At 40.8% G+C, this 18401-nt stretch overlaps 1 protein-coding gene across 26 annotated transcripts in view; it reads right to left on the reverse strand.

Moving 5' to 3' along the window:
- The window catches only part of SCAPER (S-phase cyclin A associated protein in the ER), a 568707-nt gene extending 554338 nt beyond the window's left edge, over positions 1 to 14369 (reverse strand). For 11 of the 26 annotated variants that reach the window (XM_077939984.1, XM_077939990.1, XM_077939986.1 and 8 more), the window contains exon 1: positions 14216 to 14369. In XM_077939984.1, coding sequence (XP_077796110.1) covers positions 14216 to 14226 — 11 coding nt within the window. In that variant the 5' untranslated portion in view covers positions 14227 to 14369. Of the gene's footprint in view, positions 1 to 13882; positions 14115 to 14215 lie in introns of those variants that run through there. The other 15 variants (XM_077939992.1, XM_077939989.1, XM_077939985.1 and 12 more) reach the window with 2 other exon arrangements.
- Positions 14370 to 18401: the final 4032 nt, after the last annotated feature.

Genomic DNA, 18401 nt, shown 5'->3' on the forward strand with positions numbered 1-18401 from the left:
AGATTCATAAAGCAAATCCTTAGAGACCTACAAAGAGACTTAGACTCCCACACAATAATAATGGGAGACCTTAACACCCTACTGTCAATATTAGACAGATTAACGAAACAGAAGGTTAACAAGGATATCCAGGACTTGAACTCAGCTCTGCACCAAGTGGACCTAATAGACATCTACAGAACTCTCCACCCCAAATCAATAGAATATTCTTCTCAACACCACATCGCACTTATCCTAAAATTGACCATATAATTGGAAATAAAGCACTCCTCAGCAAATATAAAACAAATCACAACAAACTATCTCTCAGACCACAGTGCAATCAACTTAGAACTCAGGACTAAGAAAATCACTCAAAACTACACAAATACAGGGAAACTGAACAATCTGCTCCTGAATGACTACTGGGTAAATAATGAAACGAAGGCAGAAATAATGATGTTCTTTGAAACCAATCAGAACAAAGACACAAAATACCAGAATCTCTAGGACACATTTAAAGCAGTGGGTAGAGGGAAATTTATAGCACTAAATGCCCACAAGAGAAAGCAGCAAAGATCTAAAATCTGCACCCTAACATCACAATTAAAAGAACTAGAGAAGAGCAAATAAATTCAAAGGCTAGCAGAAGGCAAGAAATAACTAAGATCAGGGCAGAGCTGAAGGAGATAGAGACGCAAAAAACCCTTCAAAAAAATCAATGAATCCAGGAGCTGTTTTTTTGAAAAGATCAACAAAATTGATAGACCACTAGCAAGACTAATAAAGAAGAAAAGAGAGAAGAATCAAATAGACACAATAAAAAATGATAAAGGGGATATCACCACAGAGCCCACAGAAACACAAACTACCATCAGAGAATACTATAAACACCTCTATGCAAATAAGCTAGAAAATCCAGAACAAATGGATAAATTCCTGGACACATACACCCTCCTAAGACTAAACCAGGAAGAAGCTGAATCTCTGAATAGACCTTAACAGGCTCTGAAATTGAGGCAATAATTAAGAGCCTACCAACCAAAAAAAGCCCAGGACCAGATGGATTCACAGCCAAATTCTACCAGAGGTACAAATAGGAGCTGGTACCATACCTTCTGAAACTATTCCAATCAATAGAAAAAGAGGGAATCCTCCCTAACTCATTTTATGAGGCCAGCATCATCCTGATACCAAAGCCTGGCAGACACAACAAAAAAAGGGAATTTTAGACCAATATCCCTGATGAACATCGATGCAAAAATCCTCAGTAGAATACTGGCAAATTGAATCCATAGCACATCAAAAAGCTTATCCACCCACAATCAAGTCAGCTTCATCCCTGGGATGCAAGGCTGGTTCAACATATACAAATCAATAAACATAATCCATCACATAAACAGAATCAATGACAAAAACCACATGATTATCTCAATAGATGCAGAAAAGGCCTTAGACAAAATTCAACAGCCCTTCAAGCTAAAAACTCCCAATAAACTAGGTATTAATGGAACATATCTCAAAATAATAAGTTATTTATGACAAACCCACAGTCAAGATCATACTGAATGGGCAAAAACTGGAAGCATTCCCTTTGAAAATTGGCACAAGACAAGGACGCCCTCTCTCACCACTCCTATTCAACACAGTGTTGGAAGTTCTGGCCAAGGCAATTAGGCAAGAGAAAGAAATAAAGGGTATTCAATTAGGAAAAGAGGAAGCCAAATTGTCCCTGTTTGCAGATAACATGACTATATACTTAAAACCCCATCATCCCAGCCCAAAATCTCCTTAAGCTGATAAGCAACTTCAGCAAAGTCTCAGGATATAAAATCAATGTGCAAAAATCACAAGCAATACACCAATAACAGAAAAACAGAGAGCCAAATCATGAGTGAACTCCCATTCACAATTGCTACAAAGAGAATAAAATACCTAGGAATCCAACTTTCAAGGGATGTAAAGAACCTCTTCAAGGAGAACTACAAACCACTACTCAACAAAATAAAAGAGGACACAAACAAACGGAATAATATTCCATGCTCATGGATAGGAAGAATCAATATCATGAAAATGGCCATACTGCCCAAAGTAATTTATAGACTCAATGCCATCCCCATCAAGTTACCAATGACTTTCTTCACAAAATTGGAAAAAACTACTTTAAAGTTCATACGGAACCAAAAAAGGGACCGCATTGCCAAGACAATCCTAAGTAAAAATGACAAAGGTGGAGACTTCACATTACCTGACTTCAAACTATGCTACAAGGCTACAGTAACCAAAACAGCATGGTAATGGTACCAAAACAGATATATAGACCAATGGAATAGAACAGAGGCCTCAGAAATAACACCACACATCTACAACCATCTGAACTTCAACTATCTGAACTTTGACAAACCTGACAAAAACAAGAAATGGGAAAAGGATTCCCTATTTAATAAATGGTGCAGGGAAAACTGGCTAGCCATATGTAGAAAGCTGAAACTGGATCCCTTCCTTATACAAAATTATACAAAAATTAATTCAAGATGGAATAAAGACTTAAATGTAAGACCTAAAACCATAAAACTCTAGAAGAAAACCTAGGCAATACCATTCAGGACATATGCATGGGCAAAGACTTCATGACTAAAACACCAAAAGCAATAGCAACAAAAGCCAAAATTGACAAATGGGATCTAATTAAACTAAATAGCTCCTGCACGGCAAAAGAAACTACCATCAGAGTGAACAGGCAACCTACAGAATGGGAGAAAATTTTTGCAATCTATCCATCTGACTAAGGGCTAATATCCAGAATCTAAAAAGAACTTAAACAAATTTACAAGAAAAAACAACTCCATCAAAAAGTGGGCAAGGGATATGAACAAACACTTCTCAAAAGAAGACATTTATGCAGCCAACAGACACATGAAGAAATGCTCATCATCACTGGCCATCAGAGAAATGCAAATCAAAACCACAATGAGACACCATCTCATGCTAGTTAGAATGGTCATCATTAAAAAGTCAGGAAACAGGCCGGGCGCGGTGGCTCAAGCCTATAATCCCAGCACTTTGGGAGGCCGAGATGGGCGGATCACGAGGTCAGGAGATCGAGACCATCCTGGCTAACCCGGTGAAACCCCGTCTCTACTAAAAAAATACAAAAAACTAGCCGGCCATGGTGGCGGGCACCTGTAGTCCCAGCTACTCGGGAGGCTGAGGCAGGAGAATGGTGTAAACCCGGGAGGCAGAGCTTGCAGTGAGCTGAGATCCAGCCACTGCACTCCAGCCTGGGCAACAAAGCGAGACTCCGTCTCAAAAAAAAAAAAAAACGTCAGGAAACAACAGATGTTGGAGAGGATGTGGAGAAATAGGAATGCTTTTACACTGTTGGTGGGGGTGTCAATTAGTTCAACCATTGTGGAAGACAGTGTGGCAATTCCTCGACGATCTACAACTAGAAATACCATTTGACCCAGCAATCCCATTACTGGGTATATCCCCAAAGGATTATAAATCATGCTGCTATAAAGACACATGCACACGTATGTTTACTGCAGCACTGTTCACAATAGCAAAGACTTGGAACCAACTCAAATGTCCATCAGTGATAGACTGGATTAAGAAAATGTGGCACATATGCATCATGGAATACTATGCAGCCATAAAAAACGATGAGTTCATTTCCTTTGCAGGGACATGGATGAAGCTGGAGACCATTATTATCAGCAAACTATGACAAGGACAGAAAACCAAACACTGCATGTTCTCACTCATAGGTGGGAATTGAACAATAAGAACACTTGGACACAGGGTGGGGCCTGTCGTGGGGTGGAGGCTGGGGGAGGGATAGCATTAGGAGAGATACCTAATGTAAATGACAAGTTGATGGGTGCAGCAAACCAACATGGCACATGTATAGCTATGTAACAACCTGCACTTTGTGCACATGTACCCTAGAACTTAAACTATAATAATAATAAAAAAAAAAGAAAGTCATTGCATAATGATAAAGGGACAATTCATCAAAAGGATATAACCACTGTAGATATGTATGCACCCAACACTGGAGCACCAAAATTTTAACGCCACTGAAGGGAAAAATAGACAGCAATACGTTAATAGTAGGGGACTTCAATATCCCACTTTCAACAAGGGATAGATCATCCAGACAAAAAAAAAAATCAACAAAGAAACAGTGAACTTGAACAATTCTGTAGGCCTAATGGACCTAACAGACATATGCAGAACATTCCAACCAACAGCAGCAGAATATACAAAACATTTTCAAGCACACACAATATTCCCTAGGATAGATCATATGTTAGGCCACAAAACTCAAGAAGTTCAAGAATTCAACAAATTCAAGAAGATTTAAATGATAAGTACCTTTTCTGACCACAATGGTATAAAGCTAGAAATAACAGGAAGAAAACTGAAAAATTCACAAATATGTGAAAATTAAACAACACACAACTAAACAATCAATGGGTCAAAGAAAAAAATCAAAAGGGAAATCAAAAAGTATCTGAAACAAGTGAAAATGGTAATACAACATAGCAAAACTTATGGGATACAATAAAAGCAGTTCTAAGGGGCAAGTTTATAGTGATAAAAGCCTACATAAAGACAGACAGGGCTGGGCACAGTGGCTCAGGCCTGTAATTCCAGCCCTTTGGGAGGCCGAGGTGGGCAGATCACCTGTGGTCAGGAGTTCAAGACCAGCCTGGCCAACATGGTGCAACCCCATTTCTACTAAAAATACAAAAAATTAGCTGGGTGCAGTGGCACGTGCCTGCAGTCCCAGGTACTTGTAAGGCTGAGACAGGAGAATCGCTTGAACTTGGGAGGTGGAGGTTGCAGTGAGCTGAGATCACACCACTGCACTCCAGCGTGGGCAATAGAGTGAGACTTCAACTCAAAAAAAAATGACACAGACAGACCTCAGCCTCGCATGATGTGAACACCTGTAATCTCAGCTAGTCAGGAGACTGTGGTGGGAGGATTGCTTGAGCCCAAGAGTTCGAGGCTGTAGTGTGCTATGATCATGCCTGAAACTAGTCTCTACATTCCAACCTGGGCAACATGGCAAGATCCCAACTATGAAAAGAAAAAAAGAGAAAGATGAAACAACTCAGATAAATAACCTAAGTTTACACCTCAAAGAACTAAAAAAAGAACAAAATAAATCTAAAGTCAGCATAAGGAAGGAAATAATAAGAGCAAAAATCAATGAAATAGAGACTAGAAAAACAGAAAAGATCAATGAAACTAAGAGTTGAAATGAAACTCTTATGAAAAAGATAAATGAAACTGAAAAACCTTTAGCTAGACTAAGAAAAAAGAAGACACAAAATTATAAATGTAAGAGGAAACATTACAACTGATATTACAGAAATAAAGGGATCATAAAAGACTACTTTGAATAATTACATGCCAACAAATTGAATAACTTAGAGAAAATAAGTAAACTCCTAGAAATATACAACCTACCAAGACTGAATCATGAAGAAATAAAAAATCTGACCAGATCAATAACAAGTAAGAAGGCTGATTGTGTAATAAAAAACTCAGGAGAGAGAAGAACCTAGGACCTCATGGCTTCACTGGCAAATTCTACCAAACATTTAATGAAGAATTAATACCAATTCTTCTCAAACTCTTCCCAAAAACTGAAGAAAATATTTCCAAACTCATTTTACAAGGCCAACATTACCCTAATACCAAAGCCAGACATAAACACTAGAAGAAAAGAAAATTACAGGCCCATATCCCTGATGAATATAGATTCAAAAATCCTCCACAAAATACCAGCAAACCAATCCAACAGCTTATTGAAAGCATCATACACTATGATCAGGTAGGAATTATTTGTGGGTTGCAAGAATGGTTCAACATATGCAAATTAACATATCAGATACACCACATTAACAGAACAAAGAATGAAAATCATATGATCATCTCAATAAATGCAGAAAAAGCATCTGACAAAATTCAACATCCTTTCAAGATAAAAACTTTCAATAAATTAGGTACATAAGTAATGTCATAATAAAGATCATAGATGACAAGCCCACAGCTAACATTATACACAACAGTGAAAATTTAAAAGCTTTTCCTCTAAGATCAAGAACAAGACAAGAATGCCATCTCATCCAGTTCTATTCAATATAGTCCTGGAAATTCTAGCAAGGGCAATTAGTCAAGAAAAAAAATAAAATAAAAGTACCCAAGTTAGGAAAAAAAGAAATGAAATTGTCTGTTTGCAGATGAGATGATCTTATATACGGAAAACCCTAAAGGTTCCACCAAAAACTATTAGAACTAATAAATTCAGTAAAGTTGTAGTATATAAAATCAAAATACAAAATGGAAAAATCAGTAGCTTTTCTACACACTAACAATGAACCATCCAAAACAGAAATCAAAAAAAAAACCCCATTTAAAACAGCATGAAGGACATGAAAGACAATAAAAGGCTGGCCACAGTGGCTCACACCTGTAATCCCAGTACTTTGGGAGGCCAAGGCAGGCCAATCACTTGAGCCCAGGAATTCAAGATCAGCCTGGGCAATATGGCGAAACCCTGTCTCTACCAAAAATACGAAAATTGGCCAGGCATGGTCGGGTGTACCTGTAGTCCCAGATACTCAGGAAGTTGAGGTGGGAGGATAACCAGAGCCTGGGGAGGTCAAGGCTGCAGTGAGCTGTGATCATACCACTGCACTCCAGACTGGGTGACAGAATGACATCCTATTTTAGGATTGTTTATTTTATTGTTTATTTTAGCAACAAAAATAATAATAATAATATTAAAATACTTAGGATATAAATCTAACCAAGGAAGAGAAAGATCTATACACTGCAAACCATAAAACATTGATGACAAACTGAAAATAACACAAATAAAGAGAAAGACATCCCATGTTCATGAACTGGAAGAATTAACACTGTTAAAATATCCATACTACCCAAAGCAATCTACAAATTCAACATAATCCCTATCAAAATCTCCATGACGTTTCTCACAGAAATAGAAAAAACAATCCTAGACCTGGCACAGTGGTTCATACCTGTAACCCTATAATCCTAGCACTTTGGGAGGCCAACGCAGGCAGACCACTTGAGCTCAAGAGTTTGAGACCAGCCTGGGCAATGTGGAGAATACACTAAAATACAAAATAATACCAGAAATCCACCAAAAATACAAAAATACAAAAACATAGCCAGGCATAGTGGCACACACCTGTAGTCCCAGCTCCCTGGGAGGCTAAGGAAGGAGGCTCACTTGAACCCAGGAGATAGAGGCTGCAGTAAGCTATGATCGTGCTACTGCACTCCAGCCTGGGTGACAGAGTGAGACCTCATCTCTAAAAATATTAACTTTTTTTTTTTAAAAAGAGTTAAGTTCTGAAGTCAGACACAAATACATATCCCAAGTCTGCCAATTACAAACTACACAGCCTTTAGACAAATTCTTTAACATTTTTGAATCTCAGGGTACACAGCTATAAAACAAGAGTAAAAATATCTACTTTGTAGGGTTATTTTCAAAATCAAAGAAAGTAAACGTGAAGAAATATCTGATGGCAAACAACCAGTACTCAATACTTGGTAGCTGTGCACCAGAGGATTATGGGTAATTTCTTTGTTATTTTCAGATTTTCTGATATATGATTGCACTGCACTACAATTACAGCTTTAAAACCCTGTAATGATTTAAATTTAAAGTACTTCCAAATTACAGATTAAACTAGGCTCTCACTTAAAATTTTTCAGTCCAGAGTTCACAAACTCTTAATTACAGGCCTTTTCTTACAAAAAGGAAAAAGAAAGGTTAGTTCAAGATTAGCCGGGTACAGCAGCTCACACCTGTAATCCTAGCACTTTGGGAGGCTGAGGCGGGCAGGTTGCCTGAGCTCAGGAGTTCAAGACCAGCATGGACAACATGACAAAACCCCATCTCTACCAAAAATACAAAAACTTAGCTGGGTTTGGTGGTGTGCACCTGAAGTCCCAGGTACTGGGACGACTGAGGCATGAGAACTGCTTGAACCCAGGAGGCAGAGGTTGCAGTGAGCTGGCATCACACCACTACACTCCAGCCTGGGTGACAGAGAGAGACTCTATCTCAAAAAAAAAAAAAGAAAAGACTGAGTTATTATTTCTTAAGTCCCACCAGATACTGATTAACTTCAAATCCTTACATCACCGCATCTTGTGCGTTCAATCAGGCATCTGACAGATTATTGTCTCTGCCTCTGAACTGAAATTCTTAACTTTGTTTTTAAATAAATTCCAGATATTTCCAGGTGCACTTAGGTAAACAGGTACTACAGTGTAAAAATAAACATCAGTAGGAGATGTATACTTCACACTAGATTACCACAAAGGATTTCTGGGGAGCAATTCACTTGATTATATGAATAAAAAGCCAACAGAGAGCAACCAAGAGGAAAAATAAGAACCCATGTCAGGTTAAATAGCATAACTATGTCAGGTTAAAAGGGTTATGTTCTCATTTCTCCAAAAAATGTATACGAATGGCTAATAAGCATATGAAAAGATGTTGAAATCACTAGTCATTAGGGAAATACATATCAAAGCCACAATGAGACATAACTTGGGCATACCCACCAAAATGTCTACAGTCAAACAGACAGACAAAACAACTGTTGGAGAAGATGTGGAGAAACTGGAATCCTCACACACTGCAATGGAAATGTAAACCAGTACCGCTGGTTTGGTAACAATCTGGCAGTTCCTCAAAAAGTAAAAGACAAGCCACCATACAACCCAACAATTCTATTCCTAGGTTTATACTCAAGAGAAATGAAAACACAAGTCCACACAAAAACTTCTACAAGAATATTGACAGCAGCAATAGCCAAAAAGTAGAAACAATGCAAGATGTTCACGAACTGATAAATGAATAAATAAAATGTGGTATATCCATATGATGGAATATTATTCGTCCATAAAAAGGAATGAAGGGCTGATACATGCTACAACATGGATGAACCTTGAAAACATTATGTTAAATGGAAGAAGTCAGACACAAAAGGCTTCATATTGTACAATTCCATTTATGCGAAATGTCCTGAATAGGCAAATCCATAAAGACAGCAAGTAGATTAGTGGGTGGCTAGAGCTGGAGATAAGATGGGGAAGTGGGGAGGGAGGCCAGAATGGAAAATAGCTGCTAATGCTTATGGGGTTTCACATTGGGGTACTGAAAATGTTCTAAAGTTGATTGCAGTAATGGATCCACAACTCTGTGAATACATTAAAATCACTGAAGTGTACATTTTAAATGGGTGGATTTTATGGTATATGAAGTCAATAAAGCTTTAAATTAAAAAAGAAAGCAAGCTATGTCCTAATCCAAAACGTCCAAAATTGCAATCATTCAGTTACTACCTTCATGATATTTGCCATAACTAAGTACCACCTATAAAACAATTTACATAATTTTCTTTCAATAAAATGACATTTACTCAAAAATCTGTAACACTATCTTAAATGTAAAATCAGTTAATACACAAGAAATATGGATATGGCAAAATACTGACAGGGGTACTCAAGTAAATGAAATTTGAGAAACTCGGGACTGCAAAAAAAAACAGTGGCCAAGCAGAAAGTGCAGCACCCAAAAAATCAAAGACAAAAGGCAGTAAACAGGGAATGAACACTAGGTCTGGCTGAGCCCAAAGTGTCTGAACAAGTTCCTGCCTTGTTCAGAACTGAAGTCTCACTTGTCTTATTCTGCCCTGCAATTCCAGAATATCTGTGGAGATGCCTAAGAATCCTAGAGATGGAAATGTAAAGATGGGCTCAAGTGCCAGGAAAGGTATATCTTTTCTTTATCCAAGTTTGGGTACACAGGTTGTAAAAGAGCAAGGAGTAAATGGCAGACCCAAAGCAGTGAGAAGCCTGCTGGTAGCCCTACTCCAAAATATAGGGGCCCATCTAACTGAAGCCAGGATAGTATATCTATGAATTATCCACATATTGGTCAATAAATTGTAGAAAAATTGAGGTTTGCAATCACAGTTCCTCTCCAGGGTTCACAAAGTCTGTCACCCATGTTTTTGCCTTTTCCAACGTTTAAGAAAATCTGAGTATTTGCCTTTCTGAGTCTGATACTTTAATGTTGTCGCAGGCATACTCAAAAACTACCAATAATTGTTCACATCTTTGCTAATCAGAAAATACATGTATTATGGTAAAAATGAGTAGTTTGTAGCCAGGTGTGGTGGCAGGCGCCTGTAGTCCCAGCTACTCGGGAGGCTGAGGCAGGAGAACCGCTGGAACCCGGGAGGCAGAGGTCGCAGTAAGCCGAGATCCCACCACTGCACTCCAGCCTGGGCGACAGAGCAAGACACCATCTCAAAAGAAAAAACAGTAATTTGAAGAGCAATATAGACATTTTATAATTCTAAATTGTTTAATAAGATTTTCAATTCTGATTACTTCTATATATACTGCCATGAATATGTCAAGTTATTTATTTTCTCTCATGAAAGTGGCATGCTCGATTGAAAATACTGAAACTCGTCTCTCTTTTCCAATACTGTATTAAAAGCAGTCCTAATGCATACAAAAATCTTGACAAATTAAATACGATGTCTGAAACTTGCTTCAAAACAATTTAGTGGGGAGGTAACTTTTATGGAATAATACTGCCTATGTATAATGTATAGCTAATTTTTGAAATAGATACATAGCAGTTCATCATACTATTCTCTTTTGTGTATGTTTTAAAACATAAAATGAACTTATTACTTTAAGAAGTTATCATTTTGGCAAAACTTCACGAAATCTTTAGTGTTTCATGTCACAGAAGAAAAAGTCTTTCCATAAATAATTTCTTTCTAATAATTTTCTTTGAGACAGAGTCTCGCTGTCTTGCTCAGGCTGCAGTACAGTGGCACGATCTTGGCTCACTGCAACCTCCACCTCCCAGATTCAAGCAATTCTCCTGCCTCAGCCTCCTGAGTAGCTGGGACTAGAGGCACATGCCAGCATGTCCAGCTAATTTTTTGTATTTTTAGTAGACACGGGGTTTCACCGTGTTAGCCAGAATGGTCTCGATCTCCTGACCTTGTGATCTGCCTGCCTCGGCCTCCCAAAGTGCTGGGAGTACAGGCGTGAGCCACCGTACCCGGCCTCTAATAATTTTTAAAGCTAGCTCCATCACTGGACTGCAGATCTTTTCACTCTTTGTATTTCACAAGACTCACAGCCCATCAGTGAAAGCCAAACATGTTTGTGAAAAAGGTTAGCTACAAATGCACCACGGAATACCATGCAGCCATAAAAAAGAACAAAATCAAGCCCTCTGCAGTAACACGGATGAGCTGGAGACCACTGTCCTAAGTGACTTAACGTGAGAAAAGAAAACCAAATACTGTGTGTTCTCACTTATAAGTGGGAATTAAACAGTGAATACATGATGGTAAAAGTTGCGAACAACAGACACTAGGGATCACTAGACCAAGGGGGGCATGGGCTGAAAAACCACCTGTTGTCTACTGTGCTTATGGCCTGTGTGTGTGATGGGATAGTTGGGACCCCAAGCATCAGCATCAAACAATTTACCCATGTAACAAATCTACACATGTACCCTTTACCATATAATAAAAGTTGAATAAAAGTTGAATTAAAAAAAAAGTTACCATCCAGCAGAAACTGCAAACAGAATTTTATTAAGTTTTGCTATGCCAGCCATTTACAGTTTTCTCTTCTACAATTTCAGAAATGCCAATTACACAATGGATATCAGATTGTACCCTTAGAGAGAATTCTATTAAACTTCTCCCTAAATAATACCACCACTTTCTAAGTGTTTAAATAGCATTCACATGTGATTCCCAAAGAAGTTGTTTCTCCTTTAAAACTAATCTGGGCTGTGGTCAGAGATCAGCATGGCCAGCATGGCGAAACCCCATCTCTACTAAAAATACAAAAAAAATTAGCCGGGCATGGTGGTGAGCGCCTGTAGTCCCAGCTACTCAGGAAGCTGAGGCAGGAAAATCGCTTGAACCCAGGAGGTGGAGTTTGCAGTGAGCCAAGATCGCCCCACTGCACTCCAGCCTGGGTGACAGAGTGAGACTCGGTTTCAAGAAAAAAGAAAGTGAAAGAAATGACAGAATCTCAAGTCCCTTCATCTTACTTATCTTTAAAACATTCCTGCAGCTAATTGAAGAGATTAATGGCCTTACTATAAATCTTTTAGGAGTTCTTAAAATACCTATGAAGCACGAAGGGCAAACATTTTTAAAGTCCGTTTAGAATACTTCATCCTTTGGACCCCAGTCACCAAAATTTATTTTAAAACACATTTGTACAGTACTGCTGATTACATTTCCATGGTTGTTTGACCTGAACAACCAAGTGATTAACCATAATGCTATGGTCTGCATGTTTGTGTTCTTCAAAATTCGTGTTGAAATTCTAGTTTCCAATGTCATATTAGGAGGTGGGGCCTTTGGGAGATGACTGTATTACAAGGGCAGAGTGTTAATGAATGGGATAAATGCCCTTATAAGAGGCCAGAGAGAGACCCCTTCACCCTTGCACCATGTAAGGAGACAGCTAGATGGTGCCATCTATTAACCAGAAAGCAGACTATCACCAAACACTGAATCATCAGACATCTTGATCTAGGACTTCCTAGCCTCCAGAACTGCAAGAAATGAATTTCTGTTGTTTATAAGCCACTCAGTCTGAGGTATTTCGTTATACCAGACCCAAATGGACCAAAGACACATAGAGAATATTTGTAATGCAGCTCAAGGGAGTGTGAAGAAAGAAGGAAAAGAGCATTTGTTGAGGGCTTACCATGGGCCAGGAACAGTTCTAAATATTTAAAAACACCTAATTTATTACTATCAACAAATTTATGAGGTGGATATTATTCCTACTTTACAGATGAGAAAGGCTCAGAAAAATTAATTTGCCAAAAACAAGGGGTGGAGCTGAGATTCAAACTCAACTCAATCTGCCTTCAAAGCCATCAGATTACTTCTCCCACAAAGACAACCTTCCAAAACACATTAAAAATTGACTCTTTGATTGATAACAAATTATTTAGTGAATATCATTCTTCATTTCAAGTGGCATAAATCATCTGCAACCAACAAACTTTGAGGAAAAGTCATAGTTAACAGAAATAATAGAAGGGACAGAGCACCAGAATAGGCCAGAGTAGGACAGTGGTCAGACTACTAACCTTAGGTCAGAAAACTTAATACCAGATTTACCACTCACCAGCTGGTGATCTAAGGCAAATAATAACCTTTGGAGCCCCCGTTTTTCCATTCATAAAATAAGCATTACTCCTAGCCCACCCATCCTTCTACCACAGATTTAAGAAGATGAAAAGTTAATGATGAAATTAATCCACAAGCTAAGACAAACTATAATTCATATAAGGAATTAGTATCTGTTTGGTAAAATGACTATTAGTGAAGAGCTATTTTCACGGAAGATAACTTATCACAACTAGAATAAGAGATGCAGTCCACCAGCAACAGGAAGCTGCTCACAAACAGGTGGCCTCATCTCAGCGGGGGCCCCCTTAACAACAGCACATGTTGCTCTGAGGACCAGTTTTGTGTCTGCTTTCTAACAATCCCGTTCCTCCCTGCTGCCGTTCCCACGAACGAGACTGGAAAACGGTGTAGGGGAAGGCGCGAAGGAAGTGCTGGGAGAAGAGCAGCAACAGAGGCAGGAGGCTGGGTCCCACAACTCCCAGGTGCGAGGGGCTCTTCACTCCTCCAGGCCTCAGCTCACGCATCTGGAAGACGGAGAGGCCATTCCTGCCCTGTTTCCTGGGCAGAGCTAAGATCAGAGTACAGGGAAAGTACGGTAAACCCCGCTGAGAATGAAAGATGACGATGACGATCACCTGTCAAACGAAGGGCGGCTCCTCCAGGAGCCCCTCGCATTTAGACATTCCAGAAGCCTCGTCACCCGCGGCCGGGGCTGCCCCCAAGTGAGGTGACGCGGCAGCCCCCTACTCATCCCTCAGACCGCGTAGTGTGCGGGGTCTTACGTCCCTAACACCCCAGATGAGCCCGCAGAGGAGGCCCGGACGCGGCTCACTCCCGCCCCCGTCCCAAGGCCTCCGAGGCCGACCTCTGAGCCCTCCCCAGGCTACCGAGGCTCCCCTCCCCCAGCAACGATCCCTGCCCCGCTCCACCCGCACTCCCAGGTGAGGGGAGGGGGTGAAAGGGCGTACCCCGCCGCCATTTTGTCCCCTAGTCCCCGGAAGGCATTCAGACGGCCCGCGCCCCAGCCCGGACCCGCCCGGGTCTGCGATACGCACGCCCCTCGCGGACACTCACCCCCCGGCCGCCCTGCGCAGTTCGAAGCGGCTCAGAGCGTCCCGCCGGGAAAGGGGCGGGGCGGGGCGGGGCGGGGCAGGGAGGCCTGGGAGAGGCGGGGTGGCTTCTAGACGCACCACGTGATCTCAGCCGCTGCCGCGCCACTCCCGGCTGCAAGAGCTGTGTAGTCCGCGCGCAGGCGCACGTCGGTTCGCGCCGTTGGGGCGCCCAGAGGGGAGTTCGGTCAGTTGATTTGGTTCGATGTCCGGGCGCGGCTTTTCTGAAGCTGTTTCTTTTCCTAGGTTAAGCTTACACCGCCGCTTTTGGTCACACAGGTCCTTCTCGTACTCAATCTCTTCCCTCCGCCTGCCTTATCACCACAGTCAATCCACAGATTAAGGATTCAGAGGCGCGCCTCACAGAAATCTGTACTGGTGAAAGCACTTGGCAGAACACGCCGGGCTGCGCTGAACACAAGTAGGCCTTCTAGAGGCTTTATCAGGGCCTTTCTGTGTGCCAGGCTTGGAAGGTCGAAGTACAGAGACCTAATAAAATACGTTTCATCTACTTCAAAGACAAACGCATGATGAATTAAATACTTTAACATTTAAATTGGTCTAAACAAAATAGAAAAAGATTCAATGCAGACCGTAATTATCAAACGAATATTCCCTGTCCCTTTTCATCCAGCTGGGAAACAGCTCTTTGCACTTCCCTCTCCCTCCTCAGCCGCAGTAGGCCGGAAGTCCTGGACCCACAAGTCCTGTGGGGGCAGGAACCATATGGCTATGTTCTGGCTCCCTTCGTCTCTTGCCTTCTTAGGAAACTCGCTTTTTCATTTATTCAGCAAATGTGTATTGACCACATGCTATGTATCAGATGGTATTCTAGATGCTTGGAGTTAATACGTGAGCAAAATAAACAGAAATCTCTAAAAAAGCCTCCGACTTCTTGGAGCAGGGAGAAACCAGGCAAGTGTTACATCAAGTTTAGCCAAAAGCTGAGTCCTTACATATTTTAAGTTCAGCCTGAAACTTTCTCCCTAAATAGTGAACTATAACCTAAATGGAGGTGTAAACAGACTGCAGCCTACTCTTGGGCCAATCACCAAGTTTTGGCCAAAGGCGGCCAGCTGTTCAAACCGTGTTCAAATAAGGTAAAGGTCTAGCTATAACCAATCCGGCTGTTTCCCTACCTCACTTTTCTTTCTCTATCTATAGACCTTTCTCCACCATGTGGCTCTGCGGGAGTCTGTGTGAACCTACTCTGGCTCAGGAGGCTGCCTGATTCGGGAATAGTTCTTTGCTCAAACTCTGTTTAATTTGGCTAAGGTTTTGCTTTTAACACAAGAAATAGTAAACACAATAAATAAGTAAATTCTATAACATGCTAGGCACGACAGTAAACAAAATGAGCAGGATCAGAGGCATAGAGTAGGGAACGTACTACAATTCCATAAAAGGTGGTCAGGACCTCATTTCTTAACTATCCCCGCCTCCTTTCATACCCATAAGCATGTAAACAACCTGAAGTCTCTCCCGTCTTTAAATCTCTCACCCAACCTACCAGACTCCACTTCAACCTCTGCTTTCTTTCCTATAATACATTTATCCAATTATCTAAACAAGAGTGCCTCCAATTCTTCAACCACTACTCAAGTCTGGACTTACTGCACTCTGATTTCTGCCCCACCAACCCACTGAAACCATTCTTTCCAAAGTCACTAGGGGCCAGCCGCCGTGGCTCACGCCTGTAATCCCAGCACTTTGGGAGGCTGAGGCAGGTGGATCCAGGAGTTCGAGACCACCCTGGCCAAAAATGGTGAAACCCCGTGTTTACTAAAAATAAAAAATAAAAAAAAATAGCCAGGTGTGGTGGCGCACACCTATAGTCACAGCTACTTGGGAGGCTGAGGCATGAGAATCCCTTGAACCTGGGTAGCAGAGGTTTGCAGTGAGCTGAGATCATGCCACTGCACTCCAGCCTGGGTGACAGAGCGAGACTCTGTCTCAATTTAAAAAAAAAAAAGAAAAAAAAAGTTGGGCTGGGCCGCTGGCTCCCGCCTGTAATCCCAGCACTTTGGGAGGCCGAGGCGGGCAGATCACGAGGTCAGGAGATCAGACTATCCTGGCCAACATGGTGAAACCCGGTCTCTACTAAAAATACAAAAATTAGCTGAGTGTGGTGGCATGTGCCTGTAATCCCAGCTACTCAGGATTCTGAGGCAGCAGAATTGCTTGAACCAGGGAGACGGAGGTTGCAGTGAGCTGAGATCACGCCACTACACTCCAGCCTGTCCAGAGAGTGAGACTCTGTCTCAGAAAAAAAAAGTTATAGGGATTTCCCTACTGTATATCTTATGGACATTATCATCATTACCTAACTTAATTTCTCTTCATGACACTCCTTCCTTCTGGAAATACTTTTCCTTGCCTTCCATTTTTACTCTCTTGGTAGCACTTCTCCATCTCTATCCACTCCCTCTCCATCTCTTTTAAAGTCTCTCTTCTTTCTTCCAGACTTTAAATATTGGTATCCCACAGGAATAGGTGTAAGCCTTCAATCTTTTCCTACTGGACACACTCTCTATGTGACCACTGCCTTTTACATAACTTTGATTAGCATCTATATGCTCTGCATTTCCCAGTATGTATCCCCAGCCCTGATTCCTGCTCCTGGGATCCAGGCCACATGGTTAACTACCTACTGGTCATCTCCACTCGAGTTAATAAAAATAATTATGACAAAAACCATTCCTCTTTCTTATATACATATAAAACAGCTTTATTGAGATATAACATACATATAAAACAGCTTTATTGAGATATAACATACATACTATACAACTTTCTCACTTAAATTATACAAATCAGTGGTTTTTAGGATAGTCACGGAATTGTGCAATCATCACTGCATTTTCTTCACCCCAAAAAGAAACCCAGTACTCGCGTCTCCATTTTCCCTCAATTCCCTCAGCCATAGGCAACCACTAATCTACTTTTCTGTGTGCATAGATTTGCCTATTCCAGACATCTCGTATAAAGGGAGTCATGAAATGTGGTATTTTGTAACTGACTTCTTTCAGTTTGCATATTTTCATGGTATGTTGCCGGGCACAGTGACTCACACCTGTAATCCCAGCACTTTGGGAGGCCAAGGCAGGCGGCTCACAGGGTCAGGAGATCGAGACCATCCTGGCTAACAAGGTGAAACCCCATCTCAACTAAAAAATAGAAAAAATTAGCCGGGCATGGTGGGCGCCTGTAGTCTCAGCTACTTGGGAGGCTGAGACAGGAGAATGGCGTGAACCCAGAAGGTGGAGCTTGCAGTGAGCCAAAATCACACCACTGCACTCCAGCCTGGGTGACAGAGAGAGACTCCGTCTAAAAAAAAAAAAAAAAAAAAAGGCATGTCCACGTTATAGCATGCATCAACACTTCATTCCTTTTTAAGGCTGAGTAATAGTCCATTGTATAGAATATATAATCACCTTTTATTTATCCATCAGTGGAAGGACATACAGACCATCTCTACTTTTTGACTATTATGAACAATGCTGCTATGCACATTCATTTACAAGTTTTTGTGGGGATATATATTTTCATTTCTTTTGGGTATATTCCTAGGAGTAGAATTGCTGGGCTACATAGTAACTGTATTTTAAAATTTTTCTGGAACTGCTAGATGATTTACCAAACCAGCTACACCATTTTATACTCCCACCAGCAGCATATAAGGGTTTCAGTTTCTCCACATCTTTTCCAACATTTATCATTGTCTGTCTTTTTTATTACAACCATCTGAGTGGATGTGAAGTGGTATCTCATTGTAGTTTTGATCTGCACTTCCCTGATAGCATATTTTCATGTGTTTGTTGGCCATTTGTATATAGTATTAGAGAAATGTCTATTGAAATCCTTTGCCAATTTTTTAATCAGGTTACCACTCATTGTCTTTTGCCACAAAATCTATTCCTATTAATGATATGCCAAACAGTCTGGTTCTCCTCCATGATATGCTGCTCCTTGGCCCCACTGATGGCAGACATGTAACTTGCTTCAGCCAATAAAATGTAAGCAGGAATGTCAGTTCCAAGCAGAA

The sequence above is a fragment of the Macaca mulatta genome, chromosome 7 (assembly GCF_049350105.2).
Source record: "Macaca mulatta isolate MMU2019108-1 chromosome 7, T2T-MMU8v2.0, whole genome shotgun sequence".
Classification (NCBI taxonomy): Eukaryota; Metazoa; Chordata; class Mammalia; order Primates; family Cercopithecidae; genus Macaca; species Macaca mulatta.